Here is a 25,086-nt window from a genome sequence, read left to right on the forward strand (position 1 = left end):
GCTATCTCTGATATTGTATCAAGATACTATTGTGACATGCATTCACTATATGTGTTGAATACATTACTTGGAAAAATAGTGTATAAGAGTACAGTATATAAAGTAAACGATTTGTTCTTCCCTTGTAGATATTTGTGTTGCTAAGCATAGGCTTGTCATTGATGTGTAAGTACAATCGGTGTTAACTTTCTCTTACTGCTAATTTCCCTTTTAGTTGGTGTTAACTGTCTCCTGCTGTTAATTTCCCTTTAAACTCAATGTAGAAACAATTTCTTTAGCGTATTGGTTTCAAAACTATTTGTGAGTCAATTATTATTTTCTATTTCTACCTATACTGTGTTGAAGGATATTTCGTGTACCACTGTTACTACCACCATTTACTGTTGTAGTCATAAATGATGAATGTGGAGAATGACTTTCGGTTAGCCTCTGTATGAGCTCAAATTTCTATAATTTTACCTTGATGGTCTACTCAGAGATATATGAGGGTTGCTCCAAAAGTAAGATTGCGCGTGCAACATACATTTGATTATCGAACTTTTTTTGTTTGTTATATTGGTACACATGTCTCGAACATATGTTCACAGTTTCAAGTGTACAGAATACTTTGTTTTTGACAGATAGAAAGGTTAGGTGTGTTTTAGTGTGCGTGGCAATTTTTGATTATTATAAAAAATATTTTGGAAAATCATCAAATTAGCACAAGAGAAGTTGTTAAAGATGTTGGCATATCGGTCGCCTCATGTCATGCAAGATTTTTTGGATGTTTTGGGCATGACACATTATTCCAAAACTTCTCAATTTTGATCACATGATCACATGAATATTGCTTAGGAGCTCTTGGATGATGTCAACGATGATCCTAATTTGCTCAAAAGGTTCATACCTGGTGACAAAACATGGATTTATGGTTATGATGTCGAAACCAAAGCCCAGTTGTCCCAATGGAGACATCCTGGAGAGTCAAGAGTGAAAAAAGGACAACAAAGTCGACCAAATGTCAAAGTTTTGCTCACTGTTTTTTTCCAATTACAATGGCATAATGAATCATGAATTTTTGCCTCAAGGTCGTACAGTCAATAAGGAGTATTACCTTGACGTTGTACGCCATTTACAAGAAGCAATACGCAAAAAAAAATGTCCGGAGCTGTAGAAAAACAATTCATGGCTTTTACATCACGACAATGCACTTGCTCATTCAACATTGCCTGTGAGAGATTTTTTGGCCAAAAAAACACGACACTCATGCCTCAGCCACCATATTCACCGGATTTGGCCCCCTGCAACTTTTTCCTGGTCCCAAAACAAGAGACCTATGAAAAGACGAAGATTTTCAACAACTGAGGAAATAAAAATTACATCACTGGTACTCAAGGCCACATCAAAAAGTGCTTATGAGAAGTGCTTTGAATATTGAAAGAAGCATTGGCACAGGTGTATTGTATCTGAGGGGTATTACTTTGAAGAGGACAGTGTGAATATTGATGAACATATAAATATTTTTTCATAAAAATATAGAGTCACCTTACTTTTTGAACACACCTCGTATGTAGCTGAAAGCAATATATTGGTTAACTTATCTAGGAATGCATGCTCTCTCTATTTTAACAGTTAATTGTAACATTATGCACAGTGTCTCTCTTGTTGCATCTTCATCAGCAGTTGGATGAGCATTTCTGTGATACTTTCCCACTTACTAAACAAACCTGTGACAAAATATGCTGCTCTTCTATGAACCTAGACTGAGGAACAATTCTGAAGTATCAGCTGAACAAGAGTTGTGCCAGCCATCTCCTTCTAGGGTAGACTCCACTTCTTGAGGATTATGCCAAGAAATTTTTGTCTAGCATCTACCTTCCCTACTCCATATTTTTGCTATCGTTCCACTTTAAATGGCTGAGGGTGCATACTTCCACATGTATAATAGATGTGCCTCTTTCTAGGGATTATACCATAATTATTTTATCAACTGGCCTGTGCACCTATTTGTGAGCAAGTTACGTTTGTTAGTGTTGACTGTCAGTTGCCAATCACATCACCAGATGTCAATTGTCTGCACGTTTCCTTGGCATTTCTCTAGAGTTGCCTTGTGTCACAATTTCTCCGTATACATCTACCAACACCCCATGGAGCTTCTGATGTTATTCTGTGGGTTATTTATATGTATTGTGAACAATAATGGCCCTATAATACACTCTTGGGGTATGGTCTATGTCAGACGATTTCTATCCATTGAGAATGATGTGCTGTGTTTTATATGTTAGGAACTTTTCAGTCCAGTCACAAAGTTGTTCTGATACTTTGTACCAGTAGCAGTTCATGGAGTTTTTTCTAATTGTTCAGTGGAAGTATGACTATAAATTTGCAAAAAGCTGACATAATGGCTAAAAATGAATAACATAATAAATGAAACTGACAGAGAGCATGAGTTGTGCTTGGGTAGCTCAGAAGGTAGAGTACTTGCCAAAGATCCCAAGATCGAGTCTTGGTCCGGCACACAGTTTTAATCTGCCAGGAAGTTTCATATCAATGCACACTCTGCTGCAGAGTGAAAATCTCATTCTGGAAACATAATAAATTCTATATAGAAATTGTCTTACGATGGAAACTCCAGGTTGGAATATCAACAATCCATGGAAAAGATATACTGCTACTAACCATAAGATGACACATGGAGTTTTGGACAGGCACAACAAAAAGACACTTACATGTAAACTTTCAGCCAAATCCTTCTTCATTTAAGAGAACACGCACACTTCATGTACACATGACCGCCACCTCTGGCAGCTTGGACCAGAGATGAGTTGCCAGAGATGTCGGTCATGTGTGCATGAGGTGTACTTGCTTGTGTGAATGAATGTGTGTTTCCTCGCATTTCTGAAGAAGGCTTTGGCTGAAAGCTAATGTGTAACTGTCTTTTTGTTGTGCCTCTCTGCAACTCAATGTGTCATCTTTACGGTGAGTTGCAGTGTACCTTTTCCTTATGTTATTGTTATTCTTACCTTACAATGAATGTTTAAGAGCAGTGAACCTTTCAACAAGACATTTACTGATATCCGCCTTGCTGCTTATTAACAAGTAAAAGTCTTTCACTGAAGAGTTTTTGTTCTCTTCATGGTAGAGAAACATTTCTTTGCAACAGCTAGTGTCATTGGTTTGGTGACAATCACTTTCAGGAGTTCTGATTTTTCACTGGAAGACTTGTGCAAATTAGGTATTTGAGCAGGAATTTCAGAAGTGGAACAGTACCTATGAGAGTTCTAAACTCATTCTTCATGTTTGATATTTGAATCTCCATTTTCAGATTATTGCATTCAAAGAAGGGATATATTTCACAAGACCTTTGCAGCAATCTGTATGAAAATGTACTCTCATATGAAACAAACTTTTCCTAATCAAACAAATTTGCAATGATGAGAGAAGTCCTGCGAAGTTAAAGCATTCTACAGCCAAAGTGATAATACTTATTTTGCAGCTACAGTTTTAGAACTTTGTTCCCTGTCCATGTCTTTTCACAGGATGCAGTAGCTCTCTGTACATGGAAATTTTATCAGTAATGCTGCCTCAGATATCCTTTGCTGTGAAGTTGGTGATTCAACTACTCATTTTTGTAATTGATTGTACACTGACTCAGCATGTGGCATAAAGTGATGAAAATTGACCGAAATTGAAGTGTTGGGTGTTCTAATTTCAGACAGAGCCCTCTTGCTTGAGTAATTGTAGCACTTTGTCAAGACGTAGGCTCAATTTGCTCCAGGCATTCTACAAGTTACTCTCTGTTTTGTTTGCTACTCACACAGTTTTTTAATTAAAATTTCATTTGTGTTGGGCGTGAGAGGAACTTTCCTGTTCATTGTGTCAGTTAGCAGCACTGTTCAATGTGAAGAACTACAAAAAGAAGTAGGGTTTGCTCTAAAGTCAGCAGAAAAATTATGATGTGTGTTTCCTGACTCATTGCTTGGCCTACAATCAGTTTCAACTTACGGACATAACAAGAAGAAAGGTGATAGGAGAGATGTCAATAACTATCTATCCTTTTCCCTACTGACATAATTTCCCAAATTTATAATGTATATACAATATAATATAAATTTGTATGATTTTGTAGGTGAATGTATAAATGGCATTCCAAGTTGAGTAGCTCTTCTTGAATACAAACTGTAGTTTACTGAGGATATTAGTGTTGCTCAGGTGGGCACTATTCTAGAATGCAACAAACATGGAAACAGTATAGTTTGTTTGTGATATTATGATGAAATATTCTTATAAATGCTGGTCTGAAAATTTGTCCAATATCTTTACTTTTATATTTCATTTTCTTGACTAGCTTGATTTCTTCTCTAGATCCTTGATACAGAGCTTATCTTCAAGTGACGGGGAAGAGACATTCGTTTCTTAAACCTCTGCACTGAATTATCACACATATTGACTTGACACACAGACACTGCACACCTGAGAACTGACATCTTCAAACTAACAGCTGCATCTTCCCACGTGACAAACATTATAAGCTGGTGTCATTATTTGTAATTTAACTGCAACAAATAAGGGAAAACTCTTACCTTTTGTTGCTGACTAGACTCTTGTTATTTCAGTTTCAGAAATATAATTGCCTGTAGGCAGTAAGAAAATAACAGATATTATAAGTTAGGGAATAGTGCAGGTATGAATTAGTTTTGAAATCTGATTTTTATTTGTCATGTTGGCGAAATGATTGTGGACAAAGAGGAAACCACACTCTGGCAAGTGTGGGGAAACAAATTCCATGGCAGATATATATGCCAGAGTTTTGCTCCAGTGCTCAGAATAGATGAACATGCCTGCCCCAGTCCCTCCTCCACACCTCGCTGTGAAACCTTCGGCTGGAATGTAATCATTGGGGGTGCAGAACTGAATTTTGTACACAAACTGAACCGAGCATGTAAGAACTGACTTCCAGTGTCAAGGATGGCTATTGACATCGATGGAGCAGTTCATATACATAACTAAATAATTGTGTCACAGAGGCAGAAGAATGGATGAATTCTAAGTTTTAAATCTTTATGTATTGTTAAATTTTCTCATACATTAATATTTCTCTTTGATATTTCTATGGGTTCAAATGATAATTTATAACATCAAGACTGCTTACTAAGTATAATATTCATTTTACTGATTTTGGTCTTCAGTTTGATTAGTCCTCTAAGAGCTTTGTCATGATATATAAAAATTCATGTTATGCTCTTTGAGCATCACAAAGTAGTATTAAATGGGGTTCATAGCTTTGTTGTGCCGCAGGTGGAACCACCTCTGCTTTAGATGCTTATGTTTTGTTCATTAGGCAGAAGTCAGGGAAAATGGCATCAATCTGAGTGCTGTATGGAAATTTACTCTCATAGGAAACAAACTTTTCTTATTTAAACAAATGTGAAATGACGAGATGTCCTGTGAAGTTAAAGCATTTTGCAGCCTGAGCGATAGTACATCTTTTGCAGCTACAGCTTTAGAACTTTGTTTCTGTCCCTGTCTCTTCACAGGATGTAGCAGCTCTCTGCACATGGAAATTTTATCAGTAGTGCTGTCTCAGATATCCTTTGTGGCACTTTTGAAATGTTCTACTCCTTGTTGTACAGTTGACTCTAGAACAGCACCAAAACTAACACCGCAACAAGAAAAATGTATGATTTCCTATGAACCACCTGACAGTCAAACCACGTAGTGTTTACTAAAGTCACTGTGTTAGCTGTTGTACACGGGTATGTAGAACCAGAGTGCCTTCTGGACCAAATGGATGAACAGAGTTAGCTGGGTTTTCATGTGATTGTTTTTGTGGAATCCATGTTGAAGTAGTTCTCACAATATGTCGGTATAAAACATGTTCCAAAATTTTACATTTGTTTGATTACCCCTGTTGTGGAAATGATCTGAGCGTTTTTCCAGTCTCTTGGAACATTTCATTTCGTCAGCAGCAATTGAAAAAATGCTGCTAGAAGAGGAGCAAGTTCTTTTATCTACAGTGAAACCTCACCTTTACACTTTATAAGGGACATCAAAAAAATGGTGTAAAATTCATTAACATGTAAAATGTGGGAAATAACGTTTTAAGCTGTAAAAGTTATGTTTAGTATACACCCTTGCACTTTGTGTATAATATATGCACATAACAGGCTTCAAAAGACTAGTCAGAGACTTTGTTTATTATATAATGAAGGTTTATTATCTATTAAAAATCACGTATGTAACTGGAATTGATAAGTCTGGGAAGTAGGAACATTTGACTCTATTTCATATGTCATAATCAATGCTTTTGAAAGTCTGCAGGTATCATTCATTATTTAAATAATGAAATACTGCACTAGTTACATATTTTTGCACACTTAGCCCAACGTGTTTTGATAATTTTTTTCTCATTGTCAAGTGCAAATATATAAATAAGAATTTTGTATGGTGTTTGAATATGTGTAATTCTGTATCACCTGCACTGTAGTTGTCCATTTGAGGTTATCAGGTACACACACACACACACACACACACACACACACACACACACACACAAACTATCACTCACATTGTTTGTGTAACATCACAAAAATATATACATAAATACTGCACTTGACAACGAGAATAAATTGCTCGGCATGAATAAAACACTTAACCAGTGCTAAAAAACCTTTGAGTAACACAAAGTGAATGACTGTGTCAAATAGCACCCCACATGGCCATATGCCGAAACACGCGAAATATGGTTCGACAATGGTGTCATGATGATCACAACAATTGCAAAACTGTGTTAGGGTAGTGGAGACAGTTGGGAAATGATTTGATTGGTCATGATATCTTCATTCGAACAAACCTAGTTATTCACATCAGCCACCACGCCAAGTAGAGCTTGGCAGCGGCGGGAGATTTGGCACAAATTGTTCCAACTTTTACATGTTAACCAGTTCATATCCACTGAGTAGAGTGTCCTGGTGTCAAGAAACTTAACCACGTAATATTTGTAAACACTACTAAATGGCCAACGTCATGCCAGCATCATTTTTTCTCCACAAACATTTTTTCGTAATGCGTAAATCATGAGAAAATTATAAATATGTTGAAGCAGAATCAGGTGCAAATTAACATTATGGGCATAGGAAATTTGATGGGACTGATAAAAAAATGTTGTAAATGGTGGGAAAACTTTAATTCTGGGAACGTAAAAGTGGGGTTCCATTTGTGACACAACTGATCATCTGAGAATGTGCACTGCCCCAAGAAATAACTTTGATAACAAGTACACAAAGCTTATTGTACCTTAAGCATGTGTTAATTATCCAGTAAATATTTTTTAGAGGTAGATTCATCTTTTATATTATTTATATTATTCATACAAATATGGATGTAGGAAACCTTTGAAAACAGCCATAAAAATTGATTGGTAGTACCAGCTCTTAATGTCCTAGGACTCAATTGAAATAGTCTTCATCTCCCTGCACTGGCACATTCTTGTACAGACATGGCAATTAGACTACAGAACTCATAACTCAATGGCTGTATGTCACACCAGGTTGCACCCATACAGTTTTTAAGAGCAGTATACTTCAAAAGAGTCCCAGACACCTTTCTGATCTTGATATTTCCCATTTTTTGTCTCTTTGAATGCAGAAATTCATGTTGTTTTTGTATTTGGGCTCAAAGTAGCTAATTAAGGGCTGTACAAGGAATTGGCAGAGAAAAGGTCGGGTACTCTATTTTGGCAATGTTCTGTAAATATACGCATCCATCTTGACTCCAGAACAGCACCAAGACTAATACCACAACAAGAAACATGTATGATTTCCTATGAACCACCTATCAGTCAAACCACATAGTGTTTACTAAAGTTAATGTGTTAGCTGTTGCACACAGGTATGTAGAACCGGAGACAGCCTGTGTACAGATACGCCAAAATTTTGAAATTCATGAATAGTCTATTACAGATTCCAGGAGGGGGCAGTGCCACCTCTTGGCCCCTCTTTCAGATGTGTATGGTCCAGTTACCTTTCCTCTGTTGCACAATTTTCTTTGAAATGTTCTGCCATTAGATCTAGGGGGTCTATTAAAAGCACCAGATTACCATATGTGATCCACATTTACCACTTACCTTTACCCACTAACCTCACTGGATATTATTGTATTATTTAAAGCTGTAAGCACACCTCCACCACTGACATCATTCATATCTTTGCAATATAAATTCATTTCTATTAAGCGTCTTGGGTAAATGAAGATAACTTTCTTAATCTTTTGTAGACAAAAGAAAGCATATCTATTGTGATTTTTTGTACTGATTCTTGAACTGTCAGTGTAGGTTTGAATATAACCGGCCCACTTTTCTCCCAAGTGTGAGAAAAACTCGTACTCTCTTGTTTTGGTAAGGCCATCAAAAATGGTTCAAATGGCTCTGAGCACTATGGGACTTAACATCTAAGGTCATCATTCCCGTAGAACTTAAAACTACTGAAACCTAACTAACCTAAGGACATCACACACATCCATGCCCGAGGCAGGATTCGAACCTACGACCATAGCGGTCTCACGGTTCCAGATTGAAGCACCTAGAACCGCTTGGCCACACTGGCCGGCAGTAAGGCCTTCAACATATTTTTTATTTTTTGAATATTTTAACAGATTCAGTCATTAATCGTAATGGAACATTGGAAATAACTCACTGTGATATATTCCATTTTTCAAATATCTCAGCATTGTAATTTTTTTAGTCAAAAGGTTATCTTCTGGTTGTACCTCCAGAACTCCCAGTTTGTAAGAGCATTTCACCATTTTGCACCAGTAGATGGTTAATATCTGTTGTTTTTTGGAGAATAAAATGGTTGCTTAACATTGTTTTATGTAGGTGTAATGCAATTTTTTTTAGAATAAGGATATTTTTTAAATGGAGTGTGGAAAGGGTGGTATAGCTACAAGGTGGATATTAAGACTTTTGTATGGTAGTCAGGCCAGTTGTTTGCAATTCTTTTTAGAGACATGCATCCATGGTAATATGAAGGTATCAGAACACATTATAAAGTGGGAAGAATAATGTCATGAACTTCCCACCTGAATTCCTTTTTTTATGCACCAATAATTGTCTTAATATGAGGGCTTCAGTTCAGTCGTCAACTGACAAACTTAGCGTAGCTGGCCATGGCATTGAAGTTGACATGACTCCACATCCCTGTTGGTACCTTCTACAAAAACATTGACTCTCTTTGTCCAAAATGAGCATGTCAGTAGTGTGTTGATCCACCTTTGACCCTTATTCAAGCAATTTTTCGGCTAGGCATTGATTTACAGAGTTATTGGATGTCCTCCTGAGGGATGATGTGCCAAATTCTGTCTGATTGGCGTGTTAGGTGATCAAAATCTTGAGCTGGTTGGAGGGCCCTGTTCATAATGCTCAGAATGTTCTCAATTGGGGAGAAACCTGGCAACCTTGCTGGCCATTGCAGGGATTAATGACCAAGAAAGTAAGCAAAGAAACTCTCGCCATGTCTGGGCAGGCATTATCTTGCTGAAATGCAGGCCCCGGATGGCTTGCCATGAAGAGCAACAAAGCAGGACGTAGGATATTGGTGATGTACCACTGTGCTGTAAGGGTGCAATGGATGACAACTGAAGGGGTCTTGCTATGAAAGGAAATTGTTCCCCAGACCATTACTCTGGGTTTTTGGGCCACATGGTGGACATTGGTATATCACTGCTGTCAGGGTGTCTCCGGACATCTTCTCAGCCTGGAATTTCATTGACTGGAGTAGATTTCATTGACTGGTGTAGAATTGTATTCAGTGATGAGTCCAACTTCAAACTGAGCTCTAATGACCAGCGAATATGTATCAGGAGATGCCTAGGACAGCAGTGGGAGACCAACCTTACAGTTTCCCACCATGCAGGGAGTCGCCCTCTGGGATGTCATGTAATTTCATAGAAGGGCCCATATTTGTCCCCTGTACCGCACTCTTACAGCGCTGTGGTACATCGATGATATTCTGTGCCCCATTATGTTGATCTGCATGGCGAGCCATCTTGGACAAGATGATACCTGCCTGCACATAGAGAGAATTTCTACTGCGTCTTCATGTTTGCCAAACCCTACCTTAGCCAGCAAGAGCACCAGTTCTCTCTCTCCCCAGTTGAGAATTTCTGGAACATCACGGGCAAGGCCCTCCACCCAGCTTGGGATTTTGAATATCTAACTTGCCAGTTGGACAGAATTTGGCACGATATCCTCAGAAGGACATCCAACAACTGTATCAATCAGTGCCTAGCTGAATAACGGCTTGCATAACAGTCACAGTTGGACCAATGTGTTACTGACTTGCTCAATCTGTGAAGCTTCTTCTCTTGAATAAACTACACAGTTTTTCTGAAATTCTAATCATTTGTTTGTACATGTACATCACATCTAACAATTTCCATCCCATTCAGATGTTTCCTTTGTGGTGTCATTTTTTTATCTTACAGTGTATATGTACATCACATGTACCAATTTCTGTCCCATTCAGGTAATTCCTTTGTGTTGTGTCCTTTTTTTTTCTTTGAGTGTATTTGCAAAGATATTCAATTTGAATAAATATTGATTAGAAGACAACTGTGATGAACAGTGTTGAATGCCTTTCAGAAATTTAGGAAGACAAAATGTACCTGTTCATCGGCATCTGATCTTAGTTAGTTATGTGTTCCATTGATCAATAGCACGGAAATACTGTTAGGATGTGGAACATGTCAGATGCACAAGAAATGCGCACAGGATACAAGTTTTTTTCTGTTTACATTATAGTGTTATACTTAAATATTTCTATTATCTATCCTATTCCCTTAAATGGCACAAAATGCATATATTATATCTCCAAATTTATTTACTCATATTCAAGAATTCATCTATGATATAGAAGGAGTTGTCAAGGAGGTATGATTTCAATTTGTTTTTGAAACTATTACTGCTGTACGTCAGACATTTTATTTCATCTGGTAATTTATCAAAAAGTTTTATAGCAGCCTAGGTAAAGTAAAGGACAGTGTAGGTCTTTCTTTTTTCTGGTATTGAAATCATGAATGTCACTGTTGCTTTTAAACTGGCCCATGTTGTTAAGAAAAATATTCATTACTGAGTAAATGTACTGTGAAGCAGTTGTAAGAATTCCTAACCTTTTAAACAGATGCCTGCAAGATGTGCGACTATGAACCCCACACATTATTCTAACTACTTTCTTTTGAGTAGTGAATACCTTTTGCCTAAGAGTTTAGCTGTAATGCCCTGCTGCTGAAATGGAGTTTCTCTTCACCTGCTGCAATGAAGTTTCTCTTCACCCTTAGAAAATTCAGTGTTGTTGAGACATCTGCACCAGAAGTCTGTCTGTCCTCACAGTACTGACGGGAAAATTGCACATAAGTTTATGTATAGTTTTCCCAGTCAATACTGACTAGTTTAAGGTCACCACCTACTACTACTGTATGCTCACTGTATTTTCCAGCTATCAAGTTTAGGCTACCTTTAAATACGATTACTGTTGTAAAAAAAAAAAAAAAAAAAAAAAAAAAAAAAAAAAAAAAAAAAAAAAAGGGTTCAAATGGCTCTGAGCACTATGGGACTTAACTTCTGAGGTCATCAGTTCCCTAGAACTTAGAACTACTTAAACCTAACTAACCTAAGGACATCACACACACCCATGCCCAAGGCAGGATTTGAACCTGCGACCGAAGCGGTTGTGTGTTTCCAGACTGTAGCTCCTAGAACCACTTGGCCACATCGGCCGACGATTACTGTTGTCCGTATTAGTTTTGAATCCTGTTCACTTTGGACTTTACTATATGTGCTTATGCTTGTTGCTATAGATGATCCTGTAACTTGAGAGTGTAATCAGTCTTTTCAGTATATGTTCCATGTGTTGTCCAAAATTTCATTAGTTTCTACTTTGGGTTTCAAGCAACTTTCAGCTCCTACAATAATGTGAAGGTGACTGATTGCCGCTAGAGAAGTGAGTTACGAAATATCATTGTGCATACTCAGGCATTTAACAACTAATATTTTGAGAGTATCTCCTGAATTTCCTATCTATCTGTTAAAATAGTTGGTTTATATGGTGCTAGTTTTTCTTTTGTGGTCTCGGAGTTTTGTCCACTGTATATAATTCTTAAGTGCGGTCTAATACATACTCTGACAACTGTGTACCCATTTCCATTGTGTGGTGCAAACCTGACCTATCCAGGGCAACTTTGTATGTCTCCTCTGTGTAGCATACATTGACAAACTTACACCCAAACTCACCATAGAACCTGTGATGTAATTGATTCCACTTGGCTCCAGACCAGAGGATCTCTCAGTGCTCAGAATGATGCCAATCAACAAACTGTGCATTAGCAAGGCTAACTGTTTTCACCAGATCTGTCACTGTCCAGACAGAACTGAGAATGTCTCAAACCCAGGCATCGTGTGTCAGTGATTCTGATGTGAGTGATGATCTGCAGCTGACTGCAACCTACACTCTCTGTTGCCCGCAGTATAGCCTCTTCCAATCAGCAGACAGTTTCTCTCAAGATACACACTGATTGTGCATTTGGTTGATACTATTTTCCTAAGAGAGGCCATTATACACTTAATCCTGGAACCGCCTCCCTCTAACAGCTTCTTTCCTCTTTATGGCTGGTGCATCAGCAAGAGAGGCAAAACCTTCTAGCTCTGTCTCATTATCAGTAGGAGGGAGTGCTTCAGATTTCTTCATTAGAGGTGTGGGTCTAGGCTTTCAACCATTAGTGACAAAAACCTTTATTGTGAACAGCTACGGATCTGGGCACACCCTGTCAGCCAACATCAAATGACTGCTCAGCTTCAGACCACCGTTCTGCATAGCATATCTACAAAAAGAGTGGCTGGGAAGTTCCGTGGTAGCTTCGCAATGAGAGCCCATCCTGCTTTCCATCACCTACAAAATTCACAGCAGCCGTATGAAGCTGGCCAAGGCAGCTTCCAGCTGTTTGTCTGAATTGTATCCTGTTCCTTCATGATTATCTTGCAATGGAGACAGTCTCTAACTGCATGGAAATGTGAAATTCATTCTTCCAGGGGTATGGATAAGTAGGGGAATTAAACACAACACTGGATTATGCTTACTTAATTTTACACTGGGAGCCAACCGATGTTAATAGCAAAGGGATAGTCAGGACTTAAAGGAGAGTCCCTGCCTTTCATTGCAGTGCTTTTTCAATTGTGCGCTGTTTGTAAACATAACTATATGCTTCAGTTCTGTGCAGCATCACATAGTTTGAACTTAGCTAGAATGTTCGGCACAGTGTATACTCATTTATGAAAAGCATATTTCATTCACAAAGTGAGGAACTTTTATTGACCCCTGACAAGAAACTTGTTTAATGGCATTCACCCATGTTGACAGCGTCAAAAACATAATGTTACTCTTATCTTGAATACTCTGTGTTGACTACTGATGAGAGCATTATGATGACACCAAATAACAGCAATGTGCCTAGTGACAGCATATAGTGTATATTGCTTTTCTAAGGATATGTATGAAAATGAACCAGACAACATTTTATATGAGTTGATAAGCATTCCTTTACAATATAGAATTACAACATGTGTATGGAAATATATAAACTGTTTTCAAACTTTTGCACCTGTAGGATTGATGTCTTGATATCTCTTGTCCCATTACCAGTAAACTAAAGAGTATCACTTGCCAAATAAATCAATGAAATTGGCTTACATCAGTAATGATACGTGTTTCACTGCTGCAATTGCAATGTAGTGATTATGTTGAAAATATGTGCCACATTAATGTTTGACTTCATATCTTCAAGTTATTGTGAGGAGTCACCCTACAAATTATGCTGTCTGAGCAGATTTGAGGGTCCATCTCAAACATTCATTGTCAAAACACAGCATCAGAAAATAGGAAGAAATACATTTAATAATGTTGGGATTACTCCTTGAGACAGGCTCAGTTAGCCTGAGTGATAAGGCAAGAGCTTTTGATAAGGAAAGGCTTAGGTTTTAACTGTCTTGACTGAACAGAAAATAAAATTATAACAGTTTGCTAAGTTCTAGGTGATAATGCCAGTGAACGTCTTCATCTAACAGAAATTCATGACCTTTCATCATCTTTTTGTCAATGCCTCACAAAGGATATTGTAGAGAATCTATGAGGTTGCTCATCTGGTATTCTGTATTTGATAACTGCTCTGGCACTCATATGTAGAAGGTCTTGCTGTCACGAAAATATCTTATGAACATGTGGCAAGTAATCTGTGGTGGTTCATGCAGAATTTCACCAAGTTACTACAGGTGTACAAAAATAAACAGATTGTGTTTCATAATGTCATCATGATAGGTGCACCTTAATATTGTTGCAACATTAGCTTTACGTAATGCACGAAGATTACGTACTTTGTTAATATGTTTCATTTTTTTTGTCTTCAATGCATTAATATGTCCTAGATATTTCACTTCTTCTATACCCCACGCATCACTGTTCCTGAATAACAAACATGGAAAGCAAAAAAAAAAAGACACTTCCATACTAAATTTCATTGGATACTCACTTTTTTTTATGACCGTCTGTAGTCTTTTGATTTAAAATGGTAGCAATCGTCACTAAATTAAATGTGCAGGGTGGGGCAGTTAAAACTGTTAGTGGGAATACAACCAAGATGAAAAATGGTTATAATAAAAGTTGATCATCTTGAAAGGGTACATCCATGACACTTAACTCGATCCCCTTACCCCAACCCCAAGGGATCAACTTTGAAGTCCTCAATAGGATCCCAAATTTTTCTTTCAGATATGTATTCTCCAGAAAAAAATCTAACTTTTGTATGGAACCATTTTATTGTTGCTTGATGGGTGATGCTGTAATTGACACAGATCAAAATAGGTTACGGACCATTGAAAAGTGATAGGGGAATGTTCGATATGGTAACCATTGTCTGCAATACATTGCAGTCTCCATGCTCAGACTCTCACTGTAGGGGCAACAACACCTCTAGGTGCAATGATGTATTTCTGTTGTGTCATGTGTGACTGAGGTATACTGCAAGTGATGGGCAAGGAAACGACAGTGGGAAGCAATTACGGTTCACTTTACTGCAGACATTTGAACCACAAACATCTCATCGTATGTGTTCAATGATGTTGTCGATTATAGAGAAGGTGGATATCATTACTTTGTACTTTGCGTCAACCATAGACATCTCATCCTATGTGTGCAATAATGTTGTTGTTTACGGAGTGGGTAGATATAATTGCTTTGTACTTTGCATCAAATAGGCACCTAGGAGAATCTCATCGATGGCATGTGAACCTGTTCCCTGAGAGTAATGTTCCTTCTCCAACAATGTTTCGCAGTGTTATCCAACTCTTGACTGTAATTGAAAGTGTTCAACTTATGCAATGGATCTTAACCACTCCTGTGTATCCTCACATTAGTTCACATCAAATCACACAAGGTGCAGGAATTTCGCAGGAAAGTGTTCCGCGCACGCTGGATGAACGCAAATACCATCCATATCACCTGTCATTACATCAAACACTACACGGGGGGTGACTTTCAAGGCACATGAACTTCAGCAATTACAAAAAACAACAACTAGCAGCCACTGATGATTTTTATTTACAGGTACTTTTCTCTGATGAAGCAACATTTGCGAATCATGATCACATGAATTGGCATAATGTGCATTACTGGGCAGTGGTGAATCACCATTGGTTAAGGCAAGTCAGTCTTCAATGCCCCTGGAGAGTCAATGTTTCTTGTGATGTGCGAGGTACCTAGATAACTGGTGTATACTTCATAGATGATAATATGAGTGACTGAATGTATGCTGACTTTTTAGATAATATTTTGCCAATCCTACTGAAAGATGCCCAGCTTCAAACAACAATGAATATGTGGTTTCAACACAATGGCTGTCTGATGCAATATTTATGGATATCTCGTGAAGTTCGGAATCAACACTGTTCTGGTCAGCGGATTGGATGAAGATGTGCTCACAAGTGGCATGCGCATTCACCGAATTTGACGTCTCCCAATTTTTTCTGGTTGAAACTTCAAAAGAGAAATGTTACACGGACATATCAACAACATGTGCAAATATGTAGCTTGCACAATACTGTACATGCACTTCACAAGCCAATACTGACCTGGTGCTGTGAGTAATATAACACTTGTCGTGCCAGCAGAGATGACATCACAGTCGAAAACAGACAGCTGTGACCCTTGTCCGAGTTTATTGTAGTGTGACTGAGCATCATTTCAGTACTTGACACTGGTTTCTAGTTGTCATAGAGAGAGCACTAAAAACATGTTTTCATCCATTTTATTTGTATTCTAACATACAGCCTAAGAGAAATAATGTAATTATAGTGTGATTTCTTGCTCACATTCAAGCTGTAATTTTTGTGTGGTATTCACAGTGTGATGTAGCACCATAGCACATGATCACGAGGCACCACTGAAAGTAATGCATACCATACTACAATAATTAATTTTCGAGATTTCTTCTTGTTTATTCACAACCAAGGTCATTGTTTGGTAATTGACTTAATCACAATTGATGGTGCCAACATGTAAAGCAAGTGGGCAGTCACATTAGTAGACAAAGTCTGCTAGTGGCAACTTAATACATAGATTCACACTTTTTAGATAAGACAATATTTAATGTTTTGGTAGTGGGTGATGAATCAGCTAACTATTAGTGACACATAAATGACTGATTACATTATGTTATTAAACTGACTGATTGCACAAAGTAATTGTACAGTTTGACTGATGGCGGCAGAGAGATGGAGTTTAGATTTTACATGATGTTAACAATATAGCTATTGGTTGCTGATGATTAAAGTTGGCAAAATTGGTAGTCTGTTTAACTGCATAACCAGAAATATATTACTGTTTTATGGTTTCTATGGAAATGATTTCTACTTCCACAAGGATTCTCAAAGCCCACCAAAAGTTGCTGAAATTTTTCCAAATCGAATAGTTAACAAACTATTTCTGGCACCAGAAAAATCTAGCCTACAAAACTACCCTACTGGATTTTGGAAATAATGTTTAAGATTCGAACTTTTTTGAATATTAATAACCTAAAAGCCAATTTTTTTTGAAAAGTAAAATGTTTCTTTAAAAGCAGACAATGAGGGGTTTAAAAAGAGCTGTATCAGTATAGAAAAAAACATCTATTTGTTCACTAAAAATTTCAATTCTTGGTTTTTTAAAATTAAATAATGGATATTTCTTTAGAAAAATAGTCCATAAAATACAGCATTAAAAAGAAATTAGCAGTTTTGTGTAATTATTCTGTATGTGCTATTCAGAAAACAAGATCAAATAATAAAAAAAGTATATTGATTCAGGAATATTATAAGAACAAGTAGAATGGATCCACAATGATCTGTTACAAATCCCCTTGGAATTTCTCCAAAGTTACCACTATTACATTCACCATAAGACAGCTATATTGGCTGCTGCAGGCTTATTCCCAGATACAATACACCCAGTTAATCTTTGTGATTGCTTTGAAAAAATATAGCAGGATCATCCAACAATATTTGTTGAATTTTATACATAGCAGTCCCGGCACATCAGAACAAAATGTCAGATTTATGACTTGGGGGTACTTTTAAGATCATCTAATTCTGTTCTGTGTTCGGGAAAATATAGCCTGCTGAAATCATCCATTAATTGGTAATTAGCCTGTGTATTGCACAAAATCACAGTGGCAAGAGCACTGACAGAACATTAAGACACAAGTTCAAAACATTGAAAGCATTCAGCACTCCATCTTCAGGCCACAAGTGGTCTATTGGGACCAACTGACTGCCGTGTCATCTTCAGCTGAGGATGTGAATAGGAGGGGGGTGTGGTCATCACACCACTCTCCCAGTTGTTAGACTGTTTTTTTGTGACTGGAGCGACTACTGTTCAGTCGAGTGGCTCCTCAATTGGCATCACGAGGCTTAGTGCACCCCGAAAAATGGCAACAGTGCATGGTGGCCTGGATGGTCACACATCCAAGTGCCAGCCACGCTCGAAAGCACCTAACTTTGATGATCTGATGGGAACTGGAGTATCCCCTGCAGCGATGCCGTTGCCTTCAGAAACATTGAGACAAGTAGACTTTCTATTGATCAGCACACAGAAGTGTGTGCTTGTGAATTAATGCTGAAAAATAGTTCACTTTTAATTGTAACTGTATATAGATCCCTCTGGGAAATTTTGAACTATGTATGAGGAATCTGGATTCCTTACTGTGCTACCTGTCAGATGCAGCAAGCAGTTAATAGTCTATGGTGACTTCAATGTAGATTTTCTAAAGGATTCTGATAGGAAAAATTATCTAATTTGAATCTTACAGTTTGGTTTCAGTAATTAACTTTCCAACACAGGTGAATAAAGATGGTAGGACCTCAATTCGTAATGTTTTCTGTGATGAAATAAGAAAGTAACTGTTCACTCAGTAACAAATGCTTTCTCTGATCATGATGCACAGTGTTAGGATAAATAATGTAGTACCTTAAAGTATGGATATTTCTCAGTGTAAATCAGTTAGAATAATTTTTAGGACTAATGTTTTTAAGAATAATTCACAGGATGTAATTTATAATGAACCAAATCACACATAAAATTATATCTATTCAATGATAAATTCATATCATCATCTGAAAATAGCTTTCTGCATAAGCTAATCAGAAAGAACACTAAAGAGCCATTTTAAAAACCGTGATTCACTAAAGGGATTAAAATATCTTGTGAATGGGAAACTACAAACTACTCAAAATTACTAACCGTGCAATAAGCCCAGTCTTATCTGAAATATGTCATGCATCGCGAACTCGAGGCATTTTTCCAGAGAGATTGAAATATGCCATTGTTAAACCCCTCTTTAAGAAAGGTGATAAGAGAGACATGTCTCACTACTGATATGATTCTCCAAAATTTTTGAAAAGATGATGTATTCTAGAATAGTATCTCACCTTATCCTTAGCAAATCACAGTCGGGTTTCAGGATGGTTTCTGTACTGCTACTTAAACATTCACTCACCAGATTATACAAGTGTTAAATAACAAAATAACACTGGTTGGTATTTTCTGCTACCTCTCTAAGGCATTTGATTGTGTGAATCACAGTATTCTCCTAGATATATGGACATTTGATGGGATTGGTGGTGTAGCCAACCAATGGATAATATCATACCTAACATAAGGAATGCAGAAAGCTGCACTTAGTAATTCAAGCAATGTAGTCCGGGAACATAATTTTGTCTGGAGAGAAATCACTTATGGGGTTCCACAAGATTAAACCATAGGTCCACTGCTGTTCCTCATGTATGTAAATGGTATTCTGCCTGGTATACAATAAAGGGAATTAGTTCTTTCTGCAGTCAACACTAGTATCATAATCAATCCAAGCTTGTGTGCAGAAACAGAAGAAATGGTAAAAAAGGTTCTTAAAAGTATCATTGACTGATTTTCTGCAAATGGTCTCATACCCAATTTTAAAAAGACACAGCATACTCAGTGCTGCGCATCTAGAGGTATTACGGCAATGATAAGGGGCCAATGATAAGTGTAACACATGGTGAAGAAATAATAAATAGGGTGGAAATGTTAAAATTCTTAGGGGGTTTATATTGATGAGAATTTAAACTGGAAAAAAACACATTTTGGAACTCCTAAAACAACTTAGTTCGGCTACATTTGCACTTAGAATCATTGCAAATCTTGGAGAGAGACAAATCAGTAAGTTGACATATTTCGCATATTTTCATTTAGTAATTTCATGTGGAGTAATCAGCTAATCAGAAAGAACACTAGAGCGCCATGGAAAAAACCATTGTTGTAAATAATCCACTACATTTCAAAAGAAACAATGAAGTACATAATTACCATAACAGAAGGAAAAATAGCGTACATTATTCCACATTAAGGTTGTCTTTAGCACAAAACTGGGTGCTGCAACAAAAATTTTTATTAACTTATTCAGTTATAAAAAATTCCTGACAGACAGCAAAGTAAAATTTGGTAACAAAATGAGAAAGTTTCTCCTTGACTACTCCTTCTATTCTGTAGAAGAATTTCTATTACTGTAATGTAAAAGAAGGTGATGGGTAGAAATTACTAACTGAGATTTGTATTTTTTTTCTTTTTGTATACTAAATAACAGCACTTGTAAAGACAATATGTATGTGGAGAAAGAACACAAATGATAATAGCCTCTCTGGCCTACAATGGTTTGTCATGTGGAGATGCTTTTTTACAGTCTTATTTATTTGTAATTAGTCACTGTTAGTATTTTCCCGTCATCACCTCCATCACTGTTTGTGTATGAGTTTCACATTCTGTTTCACTCTGTTAACTAGTACTGCTTGTCTTTGTTTACAGCCAACATTTTCTCTCTGATGAGTTCTTATCTGATGGCTGAAACTTATTTTGCTATGTAAAATTGAGTTCCTGGGCTCTGCAACTTGTTTGTTGATTTAAATTTGCGTTATTTTAGACTCTCAGATTTTTGTCTCTTGATTTAATTTTATTCCCAATCTTGACACTTTTCTGTTTGTTTCTGAAGAAGTGTGTCATCCACGTCATCAGCTTTACCCATGAAGTAACAGATTTTTATTTTCCAGATTTTAGCCAGCCCATCATAAGCAAAGTACACATGTTGTAGTTGAAGGCAAGGTTGTCCTATTGACCAAACATTTTGACATTTTTCCGGCTAAATATCCCAATGGAGAATAGGGTCACACATATGCATCCCATTGTCATTTTTATGACAAAACTTTTGAAACATCTCTGTCTTATTGCATCCAATCTTCTTAGCAAACGGATCTCTAACAGGCCTACTAGCATTTACTTAAGTTTGTGCCTTGGAAGTAAATTCAGCTCTACTGGGCTGCTAGATTGCTCTTTGTTTACATATCTCTCCTGTCCATCAATGTATTCTATGTAACTTCTGGGTTTTCAACTTAATTTTTTCCTCCAGTAGGCTGTTTTTCCCTCCAGTGGCCAGTCCAATTGTATACCTCTAATTTCATCAAACAGATACAATTTTTTTAAAAATGTTACCTTCTAGTTACTGCTGTAGTTACATGTTTCCATCCTACTTCCTATTGTCAGTGGGCATGAGCACTCCCCTGCCTGAACTTGTAAACTCTTATCTGTTCAGATGAGACCTTTGGATAGTGGAACGGTTTAAATTTAGCCTTCACCTTTTCATATGTTTTTGGCAACTAAAACTTGGCCCTCATTTTTGCTAAATGTAGCCATTCTGTTTGTCTATTTGAAATTTTAGAAAGTAATTTTGTTGTGAAATTTATTTTAATAGGGTACTGCAGTGATTATTTGCATGTGAATTCATCTGATAGCATGCCAAAGCTCTTAGTCAAGTAATTATTCCAAATGGGTAAGGAATGTACTGCACCCAGATACTGTGATTATCATTGTCATAAGTGAGAATATAAGCAGCGAGAGCCTACAGATTGTCTATTAAGAGATGAGATAATTTATTGAGTAGAGTTTATGAACAGTGTATTTCATTAACTGGTTATTGTTCATCATATCCAAACACCATGTACTGTATAAAATTGTGTGACTGCCACAAAGAAAGAATATAAGCATAAGAAAGGCTGTTGGAGGCAAACTGTTAGCGAAGAAAGAAGGGAAACACACACACACACACACACACACACACACACACACACACACACAAAATAATATGATATTCCATTTACAGCCATACTATCACAACTCAGTAATTGTTAGTGAACCAGTCTCCTTTATCTCTTTTATTTTTCCCTTTCTTCTCCCCTTTTTTATTTTTTACAGGAATTGTGGCACAAAAGGTGTGGTTTCCCTGTGTGTTTTTCTTGTAACTCTTTGCTACGTTTCTTGGCCGATATGAAATATTATATACATTTTTCCCCATCTTTAATATGGACATTTCAAGGGACAATTTGCCAGTTAGGCCTCTTTGCCAAATTGTAAATGACTTAAAATAACATCTTGTCACCCGCAGTTTATCCAAACTTTCTTTATTTAGAATACTTTTCAACAAAAAGTGATGTCAGTAGGAATAACACATACACAAATACTGAATTATAATCTTCTTTAATGACAGTGCAATGAGAGAGAGAAAATAAAAGGACCTGAATGAAAAAAAGACTCAACATTATTTGTAATTAAGAAAACTCTTCTTTGTCATCATACAGAAACTTCATTTGTTTCCATAATTTTAAAAAGAATCATACAGCATCTTACGGCTTTTATAAGGCACCATTAATGTTTTATGTTCCATACTAGTAGGCTGTATAAATGCCATTTTCATACATGGAATACCTTTATTTCATTATTTTTTGTCTTGCTAATAAAGTAAATGAATTAGACAAATAGTACTCTTTATCAGCTTGTAGTAAATAGTTAACTTATTGGCAGTTATCCAGATACTACAAGCATTATTCTGAAGAATAACCTTCCTTGTTACCACTTGCCCACGTAGCGTTGCTGAGCAGACAATCTTGCGTCGGCACTCGCTCTGTTACCGTGCCATCTGGCAGTGGTACAGTCTTAGCAGGTATTGTGCCATTCATATGTTTCATCTGCACAGTCTGTCTCTTTAGCTCAACTTTGTTTCTATGGCAACTTTCTTGCTTGTTCTGAGAGTAATAGCAATATGTCTGCCACATTGTTTTGAGTAATGTTATCAGTAAATTAAGAATGCTTGCTTAATTTTGTGTGTTCATTTCAACAATTAGTATCATTATTTAAATTAGGCAATAGAAATATTTAATTTTGAAGTTGATTTCATTTCATTCCACTGTACAGAATATTTTTTGAGTTTATCAGTGCTAACTGTGATATTTAGCTTCACATTCAGAAACCTTATAAGTACATGAAATAGTACACAAAATGCAGCTCTAGTTTCACTTGAATTTAATGTAGCCCCCTGTCTATGCTCTTTGATATTTGCATTATTACAAATCTATGCTTTTTCCCCAGTAATTGTTTCTTGTCAGATATATCACTTTTCTGCAACAAAAATAATATCTGTAATGAAACATGCACAAAAAATTACAAATATATGCTTTACTTAATTACTTTTAAAATAATGCATTTTGTAGACGTAACATTCTGTCTTAGGCTACACACTTCAAGAGATCATTGAATATGTTCCTATTTCTGAATATGGTTCATGGCTTCTTCTTTTTGTTTACTTGTGCACTACCCTGTTTTCCATTAAAAAAGCTGTGTAAGTTGTGCAGTTTAGTATTATAAAATTAATTTCTCACTTACATCTTATAAAAATGCATAACTAAGTTTTATGCCTTCTTTCATATGGAAGTCTTTAGCCACAAGAAATGCACTTCACATGCTGTTACCACAACATGCCACCATTATATCACATACAGATTAGTATTTTTTTCAAATTTATCTCAGAACAAAGGCTGCGGTGCTCTGTGAATTGTGTTGCTTGCATGAAAAATAAATATGAAAATGTTGTTTTCTTTCCAAAAGATCTATATACTCAAACTGAAACATATAATTACCAAAGCTGTGTGCTTTCTCATTCATGAAATCATGAACATTTTTGTGTAGTGTGTATGGGTAACTGAGATACATTTTGAACTAGCTTTACTTGGGGGTTAGTGAATTGAATGAGAAGACAATGAAGCAGTTAGATGGGACAAGTATTATTGCTGTTCACTTGTCCAGCAGGTGGAAGACTGTTACCACACGAAAGTTCAAGCAGCAGTCCCCAGCCATGTGGCTCTCCTCGTAGCATGGGCATCTCTTCACTGGGTAAGCTGGGTCTCTTTTTACCGCTTGCAGTATCAAAATAATTGTATACATACACATGTACTTCATGTTCTGTTGGTTGAAAGGGTTGTGGTCTCGCTGAGTGATGATATAAATAAGTTTTCAATGGAGTTTTACCATTGGGTACAGTATCTAAGAAAATTAGCTGCTTCTGCCACAACTACAAAATGATCTATAATCTTTAATTTGAGGCTCAGTTATGTTCAGTGGCAACAAAATGTAATCAGAATATAATAAGATATAATAAGAACTTTGTGCAAATCTATAGATTTTCTGTAACTAAACTGTATTAAATCACTATATCTGAAATAATGTCAGTGGAGCTAAGTGTTTCTGTGGTTATTATGACCGCATTAAGAAAACTTTTGTAGTATTTCTGCATGCAACATTAATTAGAACCCTTACTGCACTCTTAACATGATAAATACACTGGTGGGGAGTGGGGAGAGTACACCTGAAAAGACGGCATTGATTTTGGTCCAATAATGGCATATGTTACATGGGGATAGTAAATGTAGTGATAATGGTTTCAACATTGTCCGCCAACAGATAGCATAGTGGCATAGCTACCAGAGTGCCATCTGTGTGTACCCTTCAACAGGGAATGCTCGCAGCCAGAAGGCTTAGTGTGACCAGATGTGTGAAGCAAGCAAGCAACCATGCCACAGAGATGCACCTGTCCTTCCGACAGCCAATAGAGTGTGTTTGAAAGGAGACAAATTGTGGCCTTCCAAGTGCTGGGATGGTCCTTACAGAGAATTGGCATACGAGTTGTATGTCCTGTGACAATTATGCAACATTGCTGGTATTAGTAGTCACGCGAACATTCTCACACCTGTAGACAAGGTTATGAACGTCCATGCAGCACAGTCATCCGCAAGGAACATCATATTGTAGGGGTAGCAGTGGCAGATCATGCAGCTACCACAGCATGGATACGAGGCTTGTGAACCCATATGTGTCAACACGAACTGTTCTGAACTGATTAGCAGTGGAACTATGAGCTTGCACACCTCTAGGCCATCTTCCACTCATGCCACAGCATCATCATGCACAGCTCGATTGGTGTCATCAGAGGATCACTTGGAAAATGGATCATCAGCAATGAAAGTAGACTCTGCACGCTTGCAAGTGCATCTACGGCAGAGACCTGGTGAATGCTGTCTTGTAGAGTTCATTCATCCTAGGTACTCTGGCCCCACTCTAGGCCTTGTGGTCTGGGTGCGATAAGCCCCAAATTTCACCCACCTTTGGTGTTTCTGAAAGG

The 25,086-nt window shown here is 37.1% G+C and overlaps 1 protein-coding gene across 1 annotated transcript in view; it reads left to right on the forward strand.

The window, feature by feature from the left end:
• Positions 1-25,086, forward strand: part of LOC126267346 (E3 ubiquitin-protein ligase MYCBP2) — a 1,244,949-nt gene that overhangs the window by 973,845 nt on the left and 246,018 nt on the right. Inside the window, exons 46-47 of the mRNA XM_049972469.1 lie at positions 22,501-22,575; positions 23,718-23,801. Of these exons, the coding sequence (XP_049828426.1) occupies positions 22,501-22,575; positions 23,718-23,801 (159 nt within the window). The remainder of the gene's footprint in view (positions 1-22,500; positions 22,576-23,717; positions 23,802-25,086) is intronic.

The sequence above is a fragment of the Schistocerca gregaria genome, chromosome 4, assembly GCF_023897955.1.
Source record: "Schistocerca gregaria isolate iqSchGreg1 chromosome 4, iqSchGreg1.2, whole genome shotgun sequence".
NCBI lineage: Eukaryota > Metazoa > Arthropoda > Insecta > Orthoptera > Acrididae > Schistocerca > Schistocerca gregaria.